General features: G+C 49.3%; 7 protein-coding genes across 7 annotated transcripts; 3 read left to right on the top strand and 4 right to left on the bottom strand.

The window, feature by feature from the left end:
- Nucleotides 1-1,516: 1,516 nt before the first annotated feature.
- Nucleotides 1,517-3,490, bottom strand: ANOM_000718 (Zn(II)2Cys6 transcription factor; the record flags this gene model as incomplete). The annotated part of the gene is made up of 3 exons (XM_015545976.1): nt 1,517-1,897; nt 1,960-3,327; nt 3,431-3,490. 3 exons carry the CDS (start codon nt 3,488-3,490, stop codon nt 1,517-1,519), a joined length of 1,809 nt encoding a protein of 602 aa, XP_015411889.1.
- An 851-nt stretch (nt 3,491-4,341) lies between these two features.
- ANOM_000717 (uncharacterized protein) lies at nt 4,342-5,761 on the top strand (the record flags this gene model as incomplete). The annotated part of the gene is made up of 4 exons (XM_015545975.1): nt 4,342-4,721; nt 4,774-5,158; nt 5,232-5,588; nt 5,642-5,761. 4 exons carry the CDS (start codon nt 4,342-4,344, stop codon nt 5,759-5,761), a joined length of 1,242 nt encoding a protein of 413 aa, XP_015411880.1.
- Nucleotides 5,762-5,842: 81 nt separating this feature from the next.
- Nucleotides 5,843-6,615, bottom strand: ANOM_000716 (regulator of G-protein signaling domain-containing protein; the record flags this gene model as incomplete). Its single annotated transcript, XM_015545974.1, has 2 exons — nt 5,843-5,953; nt 5,995-6,615. The coding sequence occupies 2 exons, from the start codon at nt 6,613-6,615 to the stop codon at nt 5,843-5,845; spliced, it is 732 nt and encodes a 243-aa protein (XP_015411881.1).
- Nucleotides 6,616-10,310: 3,695 nt separating this feature from the next.
- On the bottom strand, nt 10,311-12,251 carry ANOM_000715 (uncharacterized protein; the record flags this gene model as incomplete). The annotated part of the gene is made up of 4 exons (XM_015545973.1): nt 10,311-10,966; nt 11,016-11,296; nt 11,345-12,028; nt 12,079-12,251. The coding sequence occupies 4 exons, from the start codon at nt 12,249-12,251 to the stop codon at nt 10,311-10,313; spliced, it is 1,794 nt and encodes a 597-aa protein (XP_015411882.1).
- Nucleotides 12,252-12,478: 227 nt separating this feature from the next.
- On the top strand, nt 12,479-13,335 carry ANOM_000714 (SDR family oxidoreductase; the record flags this gene model as incomplete). Its single annotated transcript, XM_015545972.1, has 2 exons — nt 12,479-13,088; nt 13,142-13,335. The coding sequence occupies 2 exons, from the start codon at nt 12,479-12,481 to the stop codon at nt 13,333-13,335; spliced, it is 804 nt and encodes a 267-aa protein (XP_015411883.1).
- Nucleotides 13,336-14,396: 1,061 nt separating this feature from the next.
- Nucleotides 14,397-15,704, bottom strand: ANOM_000713 (Gfo/Idh/MocA family oxidoreductase; the record flags this gene model as incomplete). Its single annotated transcript, XM_015545971.1, has 1 exon — nt 14,397-15,704. The coding sequence occupies one exon, from the start codon at nt 15,702-15,704 to the stop codon at nt 14,397-14,399; it is 1,308 nt and encodes a 435-aa protein (XP_015411884.1).
- A 393-nt stretch (nt 15,705-16,097) lies between these two features.
- ANOM_000712 (putative MFS transporter) lies at nt 16,098-18,134 on the top strand (the record flags this gene model as incomplete). Its single annotated transcript, XM_015545970.1, has 8 exons — nt 16,098-16,590; nt 16,658-16,755; nt 16,817-16,879; nt 16,934-17,172; nt 17,243-17,504; nt 17,576-17,695; nt 17,751-17,851; nt 17,906-18,134. 8 exons carry the CDS (start codon nt 16,098-16,100, stop codon nt 18,132-18,134), a joined length of 1,605 nt encoding a protein of 534 aa, XP_015411885.1.
- Nucleotides 18,135-18,216: the final 82 nt, after the last annotated feature.

The raw sequence follows: 18,216 nt of genomic DNA, 5'->3' as shown, positions 1-18,216 counted from the left end.
TGTGATGCGTTTTCTGTCGGTGAATCACTCGCTCATACGTGAACACGTTTGGGGGGGTGCGATTTCCTCCAAGGGAAGGGGTCGCTTCTTATAGAAAGCGATTGGCGCAATTTCGCTCATCTTGAAGGCCGAATACGAGCTAGTGCTGACGTGCTATCAAGGATATCAGCTAAAATAGAAAGGGTAAGTGCCTGTTCCTGGAATGGATGGTTTTACATCTACAAGAGGTCGCTTCTCCAGGCTGTATTTATGCTGGAGCTTCCCCTACTCTACACTGCGATATTCTACAGAACAGAGACAAGAGCGCACCATGTGCGCTCAGACCCGTATGTTACTATTCACAAGTTCATTGGTTTGCAAAGGTCTGTACACAAAGGGAAGCAAAAGGGAAACAATCGTCTCGGGTGTCTGTGGAGGAGAGTAAACCGTGATCTATGTGGAGATATGATTCCTAGCGAGCAAAGACGCTTGTCCAACCTCCTCTATCGGAGGTCTTCAGCATGAAAAAGAGTCCCGTGACTCCCATCATAGAGTGTCCCGTCGTAACAAAGGGGTCTGTCATAAAGGGTCCGCTCATAAACAGTGTCTTTGTCTTTTCTTCCCTTTGTTGCTTCAAAGGGGTAGCTAGTTATCAGCATCTAGACCTATCGTAGACAAACCAGCCAGATTCCCTTTGACTATCAAAGTCTTCATTGATCGCTAAGCCTCAACACCGTCGGGGAAGAACCCGATGGATGAAATACATCTGCGGGAAGCCAGTAATCCAGCCACTGCATTTGACAGTGTACATAGCGGCATTAAGCTGGCCCACAGTGGCGGTTCTATGAATATGACAAAGAAAGATCGAGCTAACATTGCTCTAGTTCTGCCTTATTCTATACTCTGAGATTACTCACTGAGCATCCTATTCCGTAAAGGGAAAGATGCGAAGTTCTGCAGGAAACAGTTCGCTAGGGTCGTGTTTGCCTGACAAGGCTTTGTTCCAAAGAGCCCATGCTGTCCCCATCCGTAAATGAAACTTCAGTCTTTCATCGACTGGATAAAGAGCACAGCCGAATGCAGACGGTCCATTTGTATGGTGACGGTGCTGAGTAGGGCTTGACGGAACTATACCATAATAGGGCTAGTTCAGTGATCGAATGACTCTAACCTAATCGGGCAAACACGATGTTGCAACACTGTTTTCCTGTCTTGGTAACCTCATGACCAACACTACGTGGTGAGGCTTGATATCACTTTGCCATTCCTTATACAGTCCTAACAAAGAATTAACAACAGTGGTATGTTTTATCCAGCATTTACTGAGCCCAGTGAAGTGGACGATCTGGAGTCCCAGAACACTGCCCACATTGTTCAATTTGCATGCCGTTCAGATCCATTGGTTTATTAATATCATGCTTTAGCATATACCTTGTCTTCAGAAAGTGATGGAAACCGAAACATAATGCACAATCACAAAGAGAATCATGCTAAGTTGGAGTTTTTTTCATGACCACCAACCAAAGTAGACTCCATGCTAGGTACTCAGCGGCGGCCGGACTGTACTTGACTCAACGCAAGTGGCAAAGAAGTTGGCTTGAGCCAGACCTGATTGCAGACCGATGCGTCGTAGCTGTGTTACTATCCATTGTCGCGTATCCTCCGAGTTGGTGTGCATACAGCCGGCAAGCAAGAGCATCCAGCTGGCAAAATACGCACCGACTCCTGCGCCGGTATACGTAGATTGCTCAAAGCTGAAGCCGTTGACAGTTGTAGTCGAAAGAGCCGACAGTTTGGAGCCTGATATCGTCACTTGGTTGAAATACTGCCCCAGGTTCACTGGTTGCACTTGCTCCTGGGCAGGGAAAGGGAAGTAGCTCATCTGCTGGGGCACGGAGGCCAGGATGTCATCGCGAATCTGCCTCATCGTTCGACTGGTCTCCTGTAGCTGATCGCTGTAATTTCTAGAAAAGAACCAACTGGGGTCCGACTTGGCTCCTCGTAGTAGAAGATGGCAGATGGCGTGATTGGCCAAGACGCGGCAGGTACGCATATCATTCCAAACGCCGACAACCCCGGCATCATGAAAGCTATGGTAGACGTCACCATGACCCGGGTAGGGTCCGGACTAGCGAGTTGCACGACAGTGAACTGCCACTCAGGTGAACATTCCGAGAACCGACTCTCAAGTCGGTGGTCAATATCCAGAGCCTGCGATAGGTACCGCTCTAGCTCGTCGATAGGCAATTGCCTTTCTGCGGTGCTAGTTCCACTACTATCGACCTCCCTACCATGGATGAAATCATAGCCTCCGGGGGCTATCTGGGAATAGAGATCCATGATGTCCACGAGACCGCTACTGGCAACCCAGTAGGGGTCAGAGGCACTAATTGCTTTGGAAGCCTCGGCACGGATCATCCGGAGGGGTGCGGGGATGGCACTTCCCATGCGCAGACAATTTATCAAAAGATGGCTGAAGATGTCCTTGAATATCTGGAGGCCAATGGGAGTGGTAAATTGGGCCTTGCCGCGCAGCCCTAGCAGTAAGGTCGCACCCTGGATATGCCGATCCCATCCATTAAGTGATGATTCGCCGAATTCATAGAGGGACAAAATCAGAACTGTGACGATGGTGCTATGCCGGCGTGCCGTCGGCGGGTCTGACAGAGCTTGGTTCATTCGTTTGATGGTTCTCGTATACATGACCCTTGACCTACTCCGTAGATCGGCCTGACGAGTGCTATGGGCCAATCCAGCCAAACCCACGGCTAGAATGGCTCCCTGCAGGATCTCATTGTCATCGTCTAATGTGAGAATGCTGGGTACGTAGTCAAGAAAACCAGATGAGGGTGGAGATTGTCGCACGACGTAGTTTGCTAGGAAATAGTTCAACGCGATCATATCGAGAGGCAGGGTAAACGGTGAGGAAATCGCTCTCTGATTATCAGAGTCTTCCCCGTCTTCCTCGCCGTTCCCTACATGTTCACTCCCCAACCCTGGACAGGACGAGGAGCTACTGCGCTCCAACGAGCACGGATTCTCATTGTTAGCATCCAGGGGGTTGCTATTCACTTGTAGGGCATTGCTCCCCACTATACTCTGACTATGGCAAGTGAGTAGAGGGTCTTCATTAAGTAATCCCTGCTCTAGCTGCACTTGTGATCCTGCACACTGCGACCGGCCTGGAGTACGTGCCCGAGAAGTGTCACGTTTCGTGATTCTTGCCCGCACTTTGTCGCCGATCTGGCTGCTCTCGTCTCGAAAGAGAAGGCTCGCGGGGTCTCGATAGCCAGGACATTGCTGTCCCATACGTCGACATTGACCACATCCGGGGACAGCCTTGTCGCACTATTACCCATTATCCGAGCCACTGTTAGTGTCACTTAACGTGAGATGGAAAGAAGGAGCCCCAGATTGAGTCAATATTGCCAGAAATAGAAAGCCGACGTACTCGTCTCTTCTTGGCCCGGCAGTTCTCGCAGCTGGTGGAAGGCCGTCCACAATACACCATGGTTGCCTGAAATCGCGGGGTAAAAACTGGGGCCGGCAACAGGAGACGGAAGAGGAAAGCAGTTCGTCGTGCGGCTGTAATATGTTGTTCCTACCAGCTTTGCAAAGGAATACCACTGGTACCTAGTGAAGCGGGTCTATTGGGGTCCTTACTCGTCCTGTCATGCTAGGTGCTGGCACCAAGCCTTTTCCCCAAGACTCACTTAAAAGCTTGGTCGCTTACTTCTGATGACCAATCAACGGGAATCTGTATGCGATTATTGACACACGTCCGGTACATTGTCTATACTTATCATTTCGCGATATGTATCATGAGTATGCCAGATAATAATACTACCTAGTAATCACTGAGACAATCATTCAATCGAAATTACACCGAAAGTATGTGACAACATCACAGAAGATCGTGAAGGTCCACTGCTCTCAAAGCTTGGTCCTGGACTTGATGTAGTCATCACCACTATATTCTACGCCAATAATTATCGACCGATGCCTTCCCATGACGGCGATATATAACTCCAAACAATATCAAGCAGCAACAGATGCACTCCTTCAGTGAGAGAATAGGGCAAAGAAGGCTAGACCCTATGTGGTATAGCGCCGTGGAAGAACTACCCGAACAGGTATGCATGATGCTGACCAATTGAAGACACGAAGCCCTATACAGAGTTGACTTTGAAGTCAATGCATGCTAAGCTCCGCCACGTAGGAGCGGATGAGGCTTATTTATCTTTGATGGTCGATGCCAGGGCTGAAAGCTGAGTAGCTGGGCAGTTTAGTTATAAATATGGAGGGCGAGACCGGTTTTCTTGAGATGATATCTACACTCCATCACTCTTTCCATCGTCCATCATGCCCGGCAGCTCATACTATACAACCTCCTATGAGGCAGACTACACATACCAGGAGGAAGACTATCCCTCTCCCCAACTCACGACAAACTGCGGTCCTCTGCCACTCCCAATTGTAATTCCACAGCAACGACCAGGATCCAGGGAGCGCGGGTTCATCGCCGCCTATGCCCCGTCACTAGAGGCATGCGGCATCGATCGCATGACATTCTTAAAATTCCTAGATGAATGCAATACAGCTGTACAAGGAAATAAGTTCCTAGCAGGCGTACAAGTGGTCTCGTTCGGCGTCGGATTCACCCCGGAGATGATCGTGATGGGCGTTGCAACTGCCGTGCAGGCCGGTGCTTACATCGCAAACAAAGGCCATGTCAGACACAAGTAAGGGCAATCCAGAACATTCATCAGGCATGCGACTAATTGCAACGTGCAGAACCAATGCTGTCCTCGATCAATATAATCAAGAACTGTTCGGCCCTCGCGGCCTCTTCTGCATGATCATGAGCTACGAGCCGGAAACATACGACACAGCTGAGTCTCGCTCGTCGCAGCCACTATCGAGCCAGCTCAATCGGCTTGGATCCCTGGCCTCGCGCAGCTGGGTACGAGATCCTGTCTCGGGAACATCACAAGGCGCTCGTAATCTCCCCTCTGCTGTTGCGCCCTTGATGTATATTGATGATCGGCGTCAGCATAAAGAGCTCCTGTCCGATGTAGGTCCGCCGGAGCCCACGGAGAAAATCAAGCGATCGAAGAAGGTCAAAAGGGCGCTCGATACGTTCAACGATTACTTGGATCGGAGGGCCCGTGCGCAATACGTGAGTCTTGCTGTCTTCTTTTTGTGTTCGTTGGCGTGGTTGAAGAAGACAACTATTAACGGTTTGTATTCAGACAGCCGAGAATTCAGGCGATATTCTTAACGTCCCGCTGACCCGCGGCTTCAAAAACCGCTATCTCGATCCTAATCACCCCGCCACGAACGGGGGTCTCATTGGACTGCTCTCCGGTGGTGTGCTGACCCCTGATCCGGAGACACGAAGGCGCAAGGCCCTGCGGCGGGTCGAAGAAGAAGAGCAGCGAGTCATGGAGCAGTATTATCAGCAGATGGACAGCATTCGCAGTCAGAACCAGTCTCGATGGGAAATCGACAGACAGATTCGACAATGCGATGAGCAATTTGCGCCGCGGTTCGAGGAGTTCCGGGAGCGGAGACAAGAAGCACAAGGAAAGCAGAGGAATATCAGGAAGGTAAGCGTGGCTTTTCCAGGTGTATGAATTGGTGCTAATGTGTTTGAATGTAGAATGTTTTATACTTGACTATTGTGAATAAGCCGACGGAGAGAGAATTGGCGGTAGCGGCGGCGAGGCTTAATTCTAGTAGTGGTTATGGGAATGGGATAGTAGGCGTTACGCAGGTATAGAATAGCTTTATTCAATAAATATCATAATCACTTAATGATTCATGGTCTGGGCATTCTATTCGTAAGACATTATAGTGCTGATTAAATATATACAAAGAAGTAGAGGGTCATGGCCACAACAGTCAGAGTTTGGATCATCAGCCCCCATTCCGAGAAGAAGCCTGAGAGGTCCTTTGATATGCTCGCATGGATCTAGTTGGCTGGGAAAGAAAGGATAGTAACTTCTTGAATACCACATTCTTGCCCTCTCTCCAACCTTTCTGATCCATGTGGGGTGTTGCCCTTAGTATCTCTCTTGAATCATCTGTCATGTCTGATTCTGTTGTTGATATGGCCAACTTATCATAGAACATGCCCACCTCGTCCTCTTCGAGATGTGTATCCTCCGAAGTGGTTGCATGAACTAGCAAGGCCCGGCTGGTAAGGTAGGGAAGAAAGATAGATGACTCAAATGACTGGGATATGCGTGTTACTGCTTCGTCAATCAAGCAGGGTGATGGTGGAAACGATGTGTCATTATATTGAAGTAGAGAGTCCCGCTCCTCCGTCGATAAATTAAGCTCCTGTGAAGATCCAGGCATGATATAGACAGATAATATATTTCTCCAGGCCAGAAGCAGCTGTGGTGTTAATGATGGACGAGAGGAGCGACGGGAGCCGTCCAAGCCAAGGGCAGAGCGATATTTTTGTTTGTATCGTTTAAGCTCTTCCAGAAATTCCAGGGGCTCGGAACAATGGTTTTGTGATGCGTAGTCTCTGAAGGACTTTAGACTGTATGGATAAGGTGCTTTGTCATTCAACACATTGTCGAATGTCGGTACTTCCCTAGGGAAGCACGCGATTGTCAGAGTCATCTTTGCTGGCATGAAGTATATGGGAGTGTATTTGGATGAAGGAGGTGGTTTGCAAGGCTGGTTGAAGTAATAAGTATATGATAGTAGGAGCTTGCGACATGTCCGGTTTTCACTGTGATAGACATCATGATATTGCCTCTCAAGCCCCTTAATATGCACAGACGCCCCTGTCGGTCTTCGGTCTCTTCTGGCCCTATATTATAAAGCCTATTTTAGAGCTACGTACTATCAGTCGCCGGGCAAGAACAATGATATTACGATTAGTCACAGGCTGAACCACATCTGAGGCTACCGCATTAGGAAACAGGTCTTATATTTCTTATCGAAACTCTTCCACCAGCCAAATAAACCAAGCACTTCAGGTTCACCCAGATATTACAGACTATCGGGACCATCCGATTGGTTCCAAGTATAGACGAACAGCGATAGAAATACTTTTGCTAGGTTTGGTATATGGAACCTTGGGTCTTGGTGTGTGACTGGAGTCGAGGCAGGGTCTCGCCAAGTCCAATGTTCTGGTAAGGAGAAATGATTCGTGGTATAGCATTCTATCTATTTCCCTACTTGAATAATGGAGTGGCGGTTAGCATGCGGGGTCTCCAGGTAGAGAGACGAGATTTGCTGGGGAAGTTTGGGTCAAACCGAACGGATGGATCCTACAGTGGACAACCATGGTTTATCAGTTCGAGAACAGCCCAGGAATGGATGGCCCAGACCGCCTGGTTACGAAAAAGTAAATTGAAAACTAGCGTCTCCTAGATCAAGTTGATAAGCTTAGGGTTTGTCGATGGTCAGCAGGATAGCAGTAGGTAACCATCTACCAGAACTCAAAATCGCGAGCGAAGGAGGAGAGGCTTTGCTTTGCATTTCTAATAGTCGCTGATGTCAGATTCACCGTTAAGGTTTGGGCTTACTACATTGCTCAGTACGGTATCTAAAGGTAGCTTTCTGCAAATCCCGGAGCATCGTCATTTGATTCGCCTGGAGTATGGATTGTCTTAGGTGGACGGACACTGTCAGGATTGCTTTCACTCCAGCCCATTCGAGCCCATGTTCTAGTTCTATTAACATCAAGTTTGTATCTGTGGCTTGTGTGACGGACCTCCTCCATATCTTCAGTAGCAAACGCCCCGACAACTCCACGGTCTCGTCGAATCCGAATCTGGAAGGGCAAATGTATATCAGTGAATGACACTTGCCACCATGACTGCCTGCTCCAGCTAGGGTGAGGCCGGCTAATACACCCCCTGGCATCAATACTAAATGCTAGAAAATAGAATTGAGTGTCTTGTCACCCTTTACTACGGCCGGCGGTCGGCTTTAAACTTTTCCGCGCTGATAAATTCTACAACATAAGATGACATCGGTACTATAGTATAGCCAGGAACAGACTTTCCGACTATAAGCGCCACTGTGGGTGGTGTCCATCTAGGCAAGTCGAGAGTGAGCGGCGGCGTAATCCAAAGGTTCTCATTCAAATAGACACGCAGGTAAGGAAGACTTCTCGCGTTTCTCGAAAGGCGCCATAATATCCCCTGGAGTAAGATCTTCATTGACCTCTTCCAGTAAACATCTAGACCATTCCGGGTTCTCGGTAGCCAAAACAAATTGTTATTCAGGGCAATGGCGGTTGTAGTATAGCCACGTGCATAACTGTGGATCCGGTATTTCTTTCTTCGAGGGCTAAACTGTTCAGCTCGCCATATCTGCTTTGCATGAGAGACCGAAACAAGTCATCACTCTTATCTCCATACAGATAGTGACAAAGACATTTGTTGATACTAGCATGAGCAGTCTTTGGGACATGACAACCGCGGAAATGCACTTGGCTTAGGCTACAGTCGTCACTTCCACAGGGACAAGGTCACTTCGAGGTAGTGACAAATAATCTCCACCTGTCATGAGCTATTGCACCATTAGTGACAGAATATACCCAAGCGCAATAGTCAAGATCCGGCCGAAAGGTCCGCTGCCTTAGGGTTCTCTGACAGTGGCGGATGCAATCCCAGTCACGCGCCTTAATAAACTAATCACCATTTCCGCCACTCTAAACTTGCACCATCCACATCTTAGAGGCAGACAAACGCACTGGAAACTATGTTTCTTTGGCATGTATGGTCATGCTTATCAATCACGTTACCTAGATTGAGCTGTTCCCCGGCTTCTATTTGGTGGAGGATATGACCATATGTGTATCGGGTTGCCATAGGTCACCATATGCAAGAGAGCAGGACCCAATGCGGATGACAGGATGGTTCTGACGCATCTTGCGCAATGTGGGTATGTGCCATCACGTCATATCTCTATACATCAGCTAAGCGTAATCTCGTTCGTCATCCTCGTATATCTCCCGAGGTCGGTTGGCCTTGCGCAAATTATCGGCAGTATAGTATGCTTGAAGCACGTGTTCTTTTTTTTACTATGTCCTTGATCAAGCCGTCCTTCCGGGCCAACTCATAGATCGTATTGCTGGACAACCTTGATGGAGACCCCTTGCAACAAGGGAATGGGCTCCAGAAGGTCTCTCGTAATCTGTCGAATGGAAGCCCTGTGTTGATCTTGACTGTATGAGTCTCTAGTTTAGTGACGTTTTGTGTTCAACAGCTGGAAAGTTTTCGTTGAGACCATAAGATTTGATTTATTTTCTTCAATCTTTGAATTGGCATACAATTTGGTACTTTTCCTATCAAAACTGTATCCCTAAGGACTCAGGAGTAAACAGAAGAGCATTTCCCAACCTACACAAATCAGATATGCTGAAACCAGCTAAGGGAACCAATAAATCATTTGTGCGTAAGAAGAACGTACATTATTTCTATGTATCACAATTAAAGAATGATTTCCCTTACAGCTAGTTATCGATCTGCCTGATTCACCTAGTCGGGCGACTACAAAGCGGCGCTCGAATTGAACTATGAGTATATTATTCATTGCCGATATTGGTACCCACGGCTATAGGGTGTGGAGAACAGGGCTTGCCGTCCGCTCAGCCGTATTAAATTCACGGCTAATGTTCTGTCCGTGCCATTAAAACAGTAAGGAAAGTACCACGAGAGTGCGGGTGATATAGATGACAATTTTGGACACCGGAGGAGAGGAGAGCTCTCACTCCCGGTAGTGATAGGGGTACGTATCCCGTCTCAATGGTTTCCCGCGGGATTGACACATAAGCCCGATTTCCAGAGCCCGTCTTTTGCCCCATCATGGTCCTGATCAATGCGACTAGTGGATTCTATCTCCACAGTGCGTTGACAATCATCCGCCACCTTGAGCCGGAAACTCCGTCCACCCGGCCCCCTACCCGAAAACCCGTTCCCGAGTATCCTCCTCACACATTGGTCTGAGGTTCATAACTGTGGATTCCAAAAGGCCCTGATACAACCTTTGCAGGCCTTAAATCCTTCATGTTTTGGTCAAGTTTGACGAATATGCCCACCTTTTCCATGTCATGTTTCTCAAAACTGGAAACATGGTTTGTTTACAGTTCGGTATCATGGATTGACGGCCAACTTCCAAAGCTGTTGCACCTGGTCATTGTCTTGTCCCTCACAAGATGTGTGTTAACAATTCACTGCAGTAAATTTTATGTATCTAAACTAGGCAGGCGTGTTTACGAAGGCTCAATCATCTGTCATGAAACTATGTATTAGTCTATCAACTATCTTGTACCAAAATTCATAGAGGTATCAGCTATGCTAGCTAAACCCAGTGAAATTGCTCAATAGAGAATCCCACTGGATGTCGTTGACAGGGAGTATGTCGCCCAGATCACTGTAGATAGATGGCCAGGCTTGAGGGGTTATAGCAACCTCATTGCCGTGTGCTGCCATCATGGACGTATCCTGTCTTCCGTCCTGGGACGGCGCATTTCCAACAATCGCCCTGATTTGATATGGATAGCAACGTGCTAGTAGTCGCATTTTAGAGCAAAGGCTCCCCACAATATCCGCCTCTTTGTCTGCAGCAGACATTCCCTCAAATTTCGTCTCCAGTACGTTGGCCAGCTCCGTGACAAGGTTGGGATAGTCTGCCGCGTCAACAACGGCCTGCACCTGAGCATCCATGGGAGGGTCTGTAGAGCCAGTGATAAGCTTGAGAAGGGTGAATATTGCAGTGGGTATGTAGCCCACTGCAGCACATATACGAGCACTTGTGGTTATTGTCATGTGAGCAATCTCCGACGCTGGTAGGTTTGTGCTCGTTTGAATGAGCTCCTTGCTTCGCTGGATTATACCCATCAGCATGGTTGTCCGGACTGCGCTGGCAGGCTCTGCAGTCCACAGTTCCTCTCGAAGAGATAACTCCTCCAGCCGTATTTCCGTATATTTGATTTCAAGGCGTATGGCATTCTCTGCAGCGGACGGTCAATCTTCATCAACCACTTTGGATCCAATACACACCTGTTGACGAAGGGCAGCTCAAGAGATCTTTTTCTACATGTGTCCTCATGCTATCAAATTGCCGCTGCAGCGAGCCGCGCGTAACCTGCACGAGCGCTCCTCCACCACTTGCTTGCATGGAAGCGTAAACTTCATCTATAGTTGCCGAGAAAGACTGTAGGTGGCTAAAAGGCGCAATCCACCGATCTGACAGATACTCAGTAGATGTCATACTCTCAATACATTCATCGACTCGACGATCATGCTTCAGGATCACCGGCCGACCGAGTGTGCCAGAGAAACTAATAGAGAGTCAGCCGGAGCGCGTCAACCAGCGCAGACACCCTCACCCAACCGACATCCAATACGTCCCCAGCAGTGCCCGCTGCTCATCCACACTTAGACTAGGTTTTCTGTGAAGTCCCAAATCATACAAAATAGAACCACAAAACTGAATCAATAGCAAAAGTCGCGGGTGATATCGCTCTGCAGGATATGAGTACCACGCACTGTAAACCAGCAGACCACGGAGCAACTCGAGGTTCCTCTCAGACCGTACCACAATCCTCGACGTAACGTGCTTCATGATCTCCTCGGCGACCGTTTTGCGCAGAGGGTGGGCACTGCCCATGGCCGCGGCCACGACGCACAAAAAGAGAAAAGGCTCTCGGTCCCTGAGGCGAGCGGCCGCCTCATCGTGTGCAATCAATACACAGGGAAACTTGGGCACTAATTCAAGCTTGAAGATCGAAACCAAGCGTTCGGCCTCGGCTTCACTCAGCAGCCCTCGATCTACAATAGACGGCTGGCCCTCCAGAGCAGAGCTGGTCGGCGGATCGAGGCCGTGGGACGGGTCTTGAGCAGCATCTATCAGCGCGGCAATGTCGCTCGAATCCTGCTCGGAATCACGAGATGAGCCCAAGTCGTTGGTGAGCGGATTAGAAGTATCCGGCGATGTCTGCCCGCTCTGTCGGGTCAAGGCAGCCAGCTGCGACATCAGTTTGTCGACCTTCTTCTCTAGCACATCCATACGGCTGCATCGATAGTTAATAGGACAAATACCATGTGTGTTGGGAAGGATTACCTTGGTGCAGCCTTGTGCTTCCGCTTCGTCTGCGGAAGGTCAAGGTATGTGCACGACTTGCCCAAACGAGTGCACCGTTGACACAGGTTGATACCCTGCGGCGTGCATTTCGCCTTGGCAGCCGTACACGCCACACATGCCCTCCTCTTGACCGCAGGGATTGTGGCGTTCATGATGTCGCGTAAGGAGGTGGGGAGGAAACGGAGCGGGCGACGGATTGTGACTGACGGCCGATGAACCGTTGGACCGGGAAAATCGGATCCTCCGGTCGGGAACGGTTTGTAATCCGCCGAATGTATATAAATATAGGAAGTATATCGTAGGAATATCACAACGGCATTAGTACTAGATCAATTCATTTATCACTGGAATAAATAATTACCTTGAATACAAATCAAGAATGTCTTCATATGCCATCACCGGAGCCTCCAAGGGCATCGGCCGCGAGTTCGTGCGTCAACTCGCTGCCGATACGACCAACACGGTCCTGGCTATTGTGCGAGACCCAAAATCGCCCAATATATCTGAGCTCGCCTCCAAGCACCCTAACGTGCACGTTATCAAGGGTGATGTGACGGACCCAAAGTCCATTCTCGAGGCTGCCTCGGCTGCAGCCGCCATCACCGGTGGGAAGCTAGACGTGCTTATCCACAACTCCAACGCCGTTGATGGGGCCACCATGTCCTTCAACCCGACCCAGATGCCCTTTGATGCTCAAGCCATTCGGACAATTTTCGATCCAGCACTCAGTACGGGCATCTACGGCGGTCTATGGACGACAAACGCCTTCCTTCCTCTGATTGAGAAGGGCGTCCAGAAGAAGATTGTGCACATCTCTAGCGGCATGGCGGATTTGGATCTTATCAATAAGACTGGTATCAGTTATGTTGTCGCGTATTCTATCGCAAAAGCCGGCATGAATGTCCAAGTCGCCAAGTACGCAGCAGAACTTGCGCCTAGAGGTATCAAGGTGTTGGCTTTGAGCCCTGGGTGGGTTGATACATCGGAGGGTATGTTTTCTTTTGCCTTGCTGCAGCAATGGTGGACACTAATATCATCACAGGAGAGAAACCCACTCAGGTGGTACAAGCGGATAGATTCATGCTAAAGCAGTTTCAGGCAGTCGAGCCTGAACTCAAGGGGCAGATTCAGCCTGAGGAGAGTGTTCGAAAGAGCCTCCAGGTGATTGAACGTCTGGATGCTGAAAGTAGCGGATTGTTCCTGAGCCACAATGGAGATAGGGAAAGGTGGTTTTGAGTGCACTGGATACTGATGGGTTGCATCGGGGGTTGTATTCAACTTAAATAGACGTAAAATGACTGAATATCTCATAAGAATAAGATCATAGCCAGAGTTCTCAAATAGTAGTAGAACAATCTTCTAAATATTGAAGACTTTTTTTGACACCTTATGTGTCGTTCCTATCCCCTCTAAAACAACTCGACCATATCAACTATAGCTTATATGTCTCTTCTCAGTACTACCATTTATTATTTAGTCTCTTGTACATAGAGGAAGAATGTCCAGTTCCAACACCCGAAGTCTCTTTAGTGATGAAAAATTCCATAACACATCCACAGATCGATCATCATATTGGGTTAACTTATGTGGTTAAATTCCGCACAGGAATACCAAATATCTCACGAGTGATGAACATGGACGATTATTATAACAAATCTCGCTAATCTTCTCACTTGAAAAGCCTCGGAGTCACCGAGTATCATACTCCGCGAAGCCTTCATCTTTGTGCTCGAGACACTACCCCATGCGATCGCTTTCCCGAGGTATACACCCTTAGGTTCCCGACAGGTTTGCCCCGTTGCTGCAAAGATAGGGCATCTCACGGTCGCGAGGATGCGCGTTACCTTTGTGCAAGAAGTAGGGCATTTGGTGTGACGGGTTGTAGTAACATGTATTTTGCACACCTGCAAGTTGAGTATATCAGAATTTGTAGTAGATCCAGTTGGTGCATTGTTGGGAACTTACTGTTGGGGCCATGAAGATAGGAACAACTCGTAGTATCTTGTTGACCTACATTGTAAGTCCGCAGATTGATATGTTTCAGCCTTGATGAATAGGTCACGTATCGGACCCACGTGTCGCTCTGTGGTGACTGTGGTATAGATAATATGCCTTATTGACAAATCCCAGGGATATCCGTGACTTGCAGCTACATTATAAAGTGGGTAATTAGTATCACGCTTGCCATTATAAACTAGTGAATGCATTGATGACAATGATAGCTACGAGAAACAGCTTCATATGCCGATACACTGATTAATCAAGGTGATAAAGTCGCTACACAGCTGGAAACTCCCTTACAACTGCAGAACCTCATTGACACGCACTACTTGCCCCGTACGCATTGACTCATTTGCCGCAATACCCGTCGCAATCGACCATGCCCCGTCTAAATGTGACGCAGCTCTGTTCAGCGGATCGGGGGACCGGGTGCCAAAGAGATCTTGTAGCAACTGGGGATCACCACCACCATGGCCCCCTTGGCCCGTTGGAACCTCGATCTCCACAGGCTTGCCCAGCATTGGCCGCAGGAGAATGGTGCGACTCTCCAGCGCGCCCTCCATAGCCTGCTCTCCTCCCGAGTTCACATACGACTGCTCCACCACCTCAACCTCCAGCCTTCCCTTGCTCCCATTGAAGTTCACCCGAAACCCCTCCCAGGGCGCATACGCAGTGAGACTGTACGTCAACACGGCCCCGGACTGATACCTCACCATCACCCCCATGGTATCCTCAATATTGATGCCATCACCAAACACACTCTGGTCGCGATAGTACCCGTCCTCCCATTCAGCATCCGCGTAGAGCGCCTTCAGCTGCTCATTGCCCTCCAGGTCTAGTGCAAAGGGATCCTCCTTAGCCACATCACTGCCCCGGGCCCGAGAGTAAAACCGCGTTTCCCCCCGCCGCTCCGCATTTTCCTTCCCATAGAATCGTAGATCGCCCATAGCAACCACCGTCTCCGGCTTCGTCCGCAACCAGAAGTTCACCAGATCAAAGTGATGCGTAGACTTATGCACCAGCAACCCGCCACTGTTGCGCTTATCGCGATGCCAACGGCGGAAATAGTCCGCCCCGTGCGAGGTATTCAACATCCACTCGAAATGCACGGAGTTGACATCTCCGATCACCCCCGCGTTCAACAGCTCCGCGATCTTGGTGTTATGCGGTGCATACCGGTAGTTGAAGGTGACTCGCACCTGTCTCTGGGTGCGGTCGACGGCGCCGATGATCTGTCGGCACCGCGGCGCATCGATCGTCATCGGTTTCTCGGTGACAACATTGCATCCACGTTCTAGTGCGCGGACGATGTATTGATGGTGTGTGCGGTCGATCGTGGTCACGATGATTTCGTCCGGGCGAGTCTCGTCGATCATGCGGTCGAAGTCCGCGGCCAGATAGGTAGGAACGGCGCTGTGGCCTAGTGCCTCAATGCGACTGTTTGCGTAAGCCAGGCGAGTGTTGTTTGTGTCGCAGAAAGCGACCAGCTGGGCGGTGCTGCCGAAGTCGCGCACGATGGCCGTATAAAAGAACATGGCGCGGCCGCCGGTTCCGATTAAGGCGTATCGTTTCATCTTGGGCTCTGTTCCGTTCAGATTGGTCATTATATCGGCTAGGTTACAACTTGGACGAACAAAAGGTGTCAACCGGTTGGACCTTGGAGTCAAGGAGGATATAGCTGCTTCTTAAGTCCTCGGGTTGCAATGCCCCGAGGTGCTAGATCTGCACTCCCCGCACAGACTTCGTTCAGGCTAAATGGACAATTTTTCCATGAATCGGGGCTCAGCATATGATGCGGGGAAATCTGGGGTCTGGAGTCTGGGGAAGAGCTCCACTGGGCTTTCGATTCCAAAGGAGGCCATGTATTGTTGTCATTACGTTCATGGCCATCAATAGCTACTGTGCTCGTGTCGGGATATTAGAATCCGAAGCCAGAATAAATACACTCTTTCCCAGGATAATGTCATTCCCCACAGCTACATTTACTAGTAGGCATCATGGCAGGTCCAGCAGAAACACCACACGACGATATCACCGCGGTCGAAGACCCGCAAGCACCCCGGAACCAGGGCAAGGAAAAGGCAGCGCGGTTCCTTGCTGAGGTCGACGAGGGCGAACGGACCTTTACACCAGAAGAAGAGAAGGGTGTTCTAAAACGAATCGATCGCCGTTTACTACCTCTGCTTTTAGGAGCGTACTTCTTTCAACAGCTCGACAAATCCACGCTCTCCTATGTCTCCATTTTCGGACTAGTCGAGGATGCAAACCTCCATGGACAGCAATACTCATGGCTGGGATCGATCCTTTACCTGGCCCAGCTGGTCATGCAGCCTATCGCAGCGCTGCTGCTTGTCAAGCTTCCGACAGGAAAACTGATCGGATCGGCGATATTCTTGTGGGGCAGTTCTTTGGCCATCATGGCGGCTTGTACGGACTTTCCTAGCTTGCTTGGACTGAGGTTTACCTTGGGGGCGTTCGAAGCGATGATAGGTATGTTGCTACCCTGCATATAGTAGTAACTTGTTGTCTGGGACAAGATCCTAACAAGACACAACAGCGCCTTCATGCGTGGCCGTAACGCAGATGTGGTGGAGACGAGGCGAGCAGACTCTGCGGACAGCCTATTGGAATGGGATGAACGGCGTGACATTCGTCGTACGTTTTCTGTCCCCAATCTACAGATGCAATGAAATGGCACTGACAAAGCATTTGGCAGGTCGGAAGTCTGTTCACATACGGATTGGGTCATATCCACAGCGACACGCTCTATTCCTATCAGGTAAGGTTGGATAGTATATACGTAGCTTGAGATATGTCAACTAAGCCGTGCCAGATTATCTTCATGTTCTGCGGGCTTCTCACCGTCGCCTTCTCACTCCTTGTCCTCATCTTCATGCCCGACTCACCCATGGAAGCCAAGTGCCTCAATCACCATGAGAAGGTCATCGCTGTGGAGCGACTCCGTGCAAATCAGATGGGTGTCGTCTCCCGCGAGTGGCGTTGGGACCATGTCTGGGAGACGCTGTATGATATGAAAACCTGGTGTTGGTTTTTCCTGATCGTCACCATCTCGTACGTGACTGTGCTTAGTGGAATCATGTCCAGCCATTAACCACGGAATTCCAAAGCTAACACCATCCAGAATCCCAAGCGGTGGTATCAGCACGTTCGGGAACCTGATCATCAAATCCTTCGGATACGGCTCGTTCGAGACCATTCTCTTCAACATCCCCTTTGGGGTAATCCAGGTCATCGCCATCGTAGGCGGCGGCTGGCTGGCCACCCGGTTTCAGCGCAAGGGACTCGTCATTGTCGGGTTTGCAATTGTGTCTGCTATCGGGACACTATTGATGATTGTTGTACCCCGGGAGCAGAAGGGGGTGCTTCTTTTCGGGTATTACTTGGTACGCGGGCTTCTTTCTTTAATCCCATCCCATACTTAACTATCTCATCGACATGACTAATATCAGAATAGGTATCCTTCCTAGCAGGCATTACTCCCCTGGTATACGCATGGGAAGCACAAAATACCGCTGGAGACACCAAACGAAAGTGTACGTCGGCGGTTGTGCTGATCGGGATGTGCGCCGGCAATGTATGCTCGTCTTAACCTACCTCTCGTCTGAAATCTTCATGCTGATCATAAACAGGTGATCGGTCCCCAGCTTTACTCAACATCTCAGGCTCCTTTATACCGTCCGGGATTGATCTCGAACCTTATCTTGTTCGTGATTGTGGGCGTGTTTGCGATGTAAGTCCTTAGGTTTCGTGATTATATGCTGGACGCAGAAGCTTACTGTCCCAGTCTAACCAATCTGTACCTCATCTACTTGAATCGGAAGCATGCGCAGCGGAGACTGGATCTTGGTAAATCGGCTCAGGTAGTGGATGAATCTATGTTCAGCAAGCAGAAGGTGGGTAAGGCGGTCGAACTTGAGGATGCGAATGCCGCTCCTCAGCAGAATCAAACTGAGGATAAGGGGTTTTCGGACACGACGGATCTCAAGAACGAGGATTTTATATTTGTGTATTAGTTTGTTGAAGTAGTGTTTTATGGATTGGGCTAGCTGTTGCTGTTAATAATCAATGTTTATGGTACTTTTTTCTATCAACAAT

The sequence above is a fragment of the Aspergillus nomiae genome (genome assembly GCF_001204775.2).
Source record: "Aspergillus nomiae NRRL 13137 chromosome Unknown contig00007, whole genome shotgun sequence".
Taxonomy (NCBI): Eukaryota; Fungi; Ascomycota; class Eurotiomycetes; order Eurotiales; family Aspergillaceae; genus Aspergillus; species Aspergillus nomiae.
The sequence above is the reverse complement of the archived record's forward strand: the minus strand, read 5'-3'. Positions and strand labels throughout refer to the sequence as shown.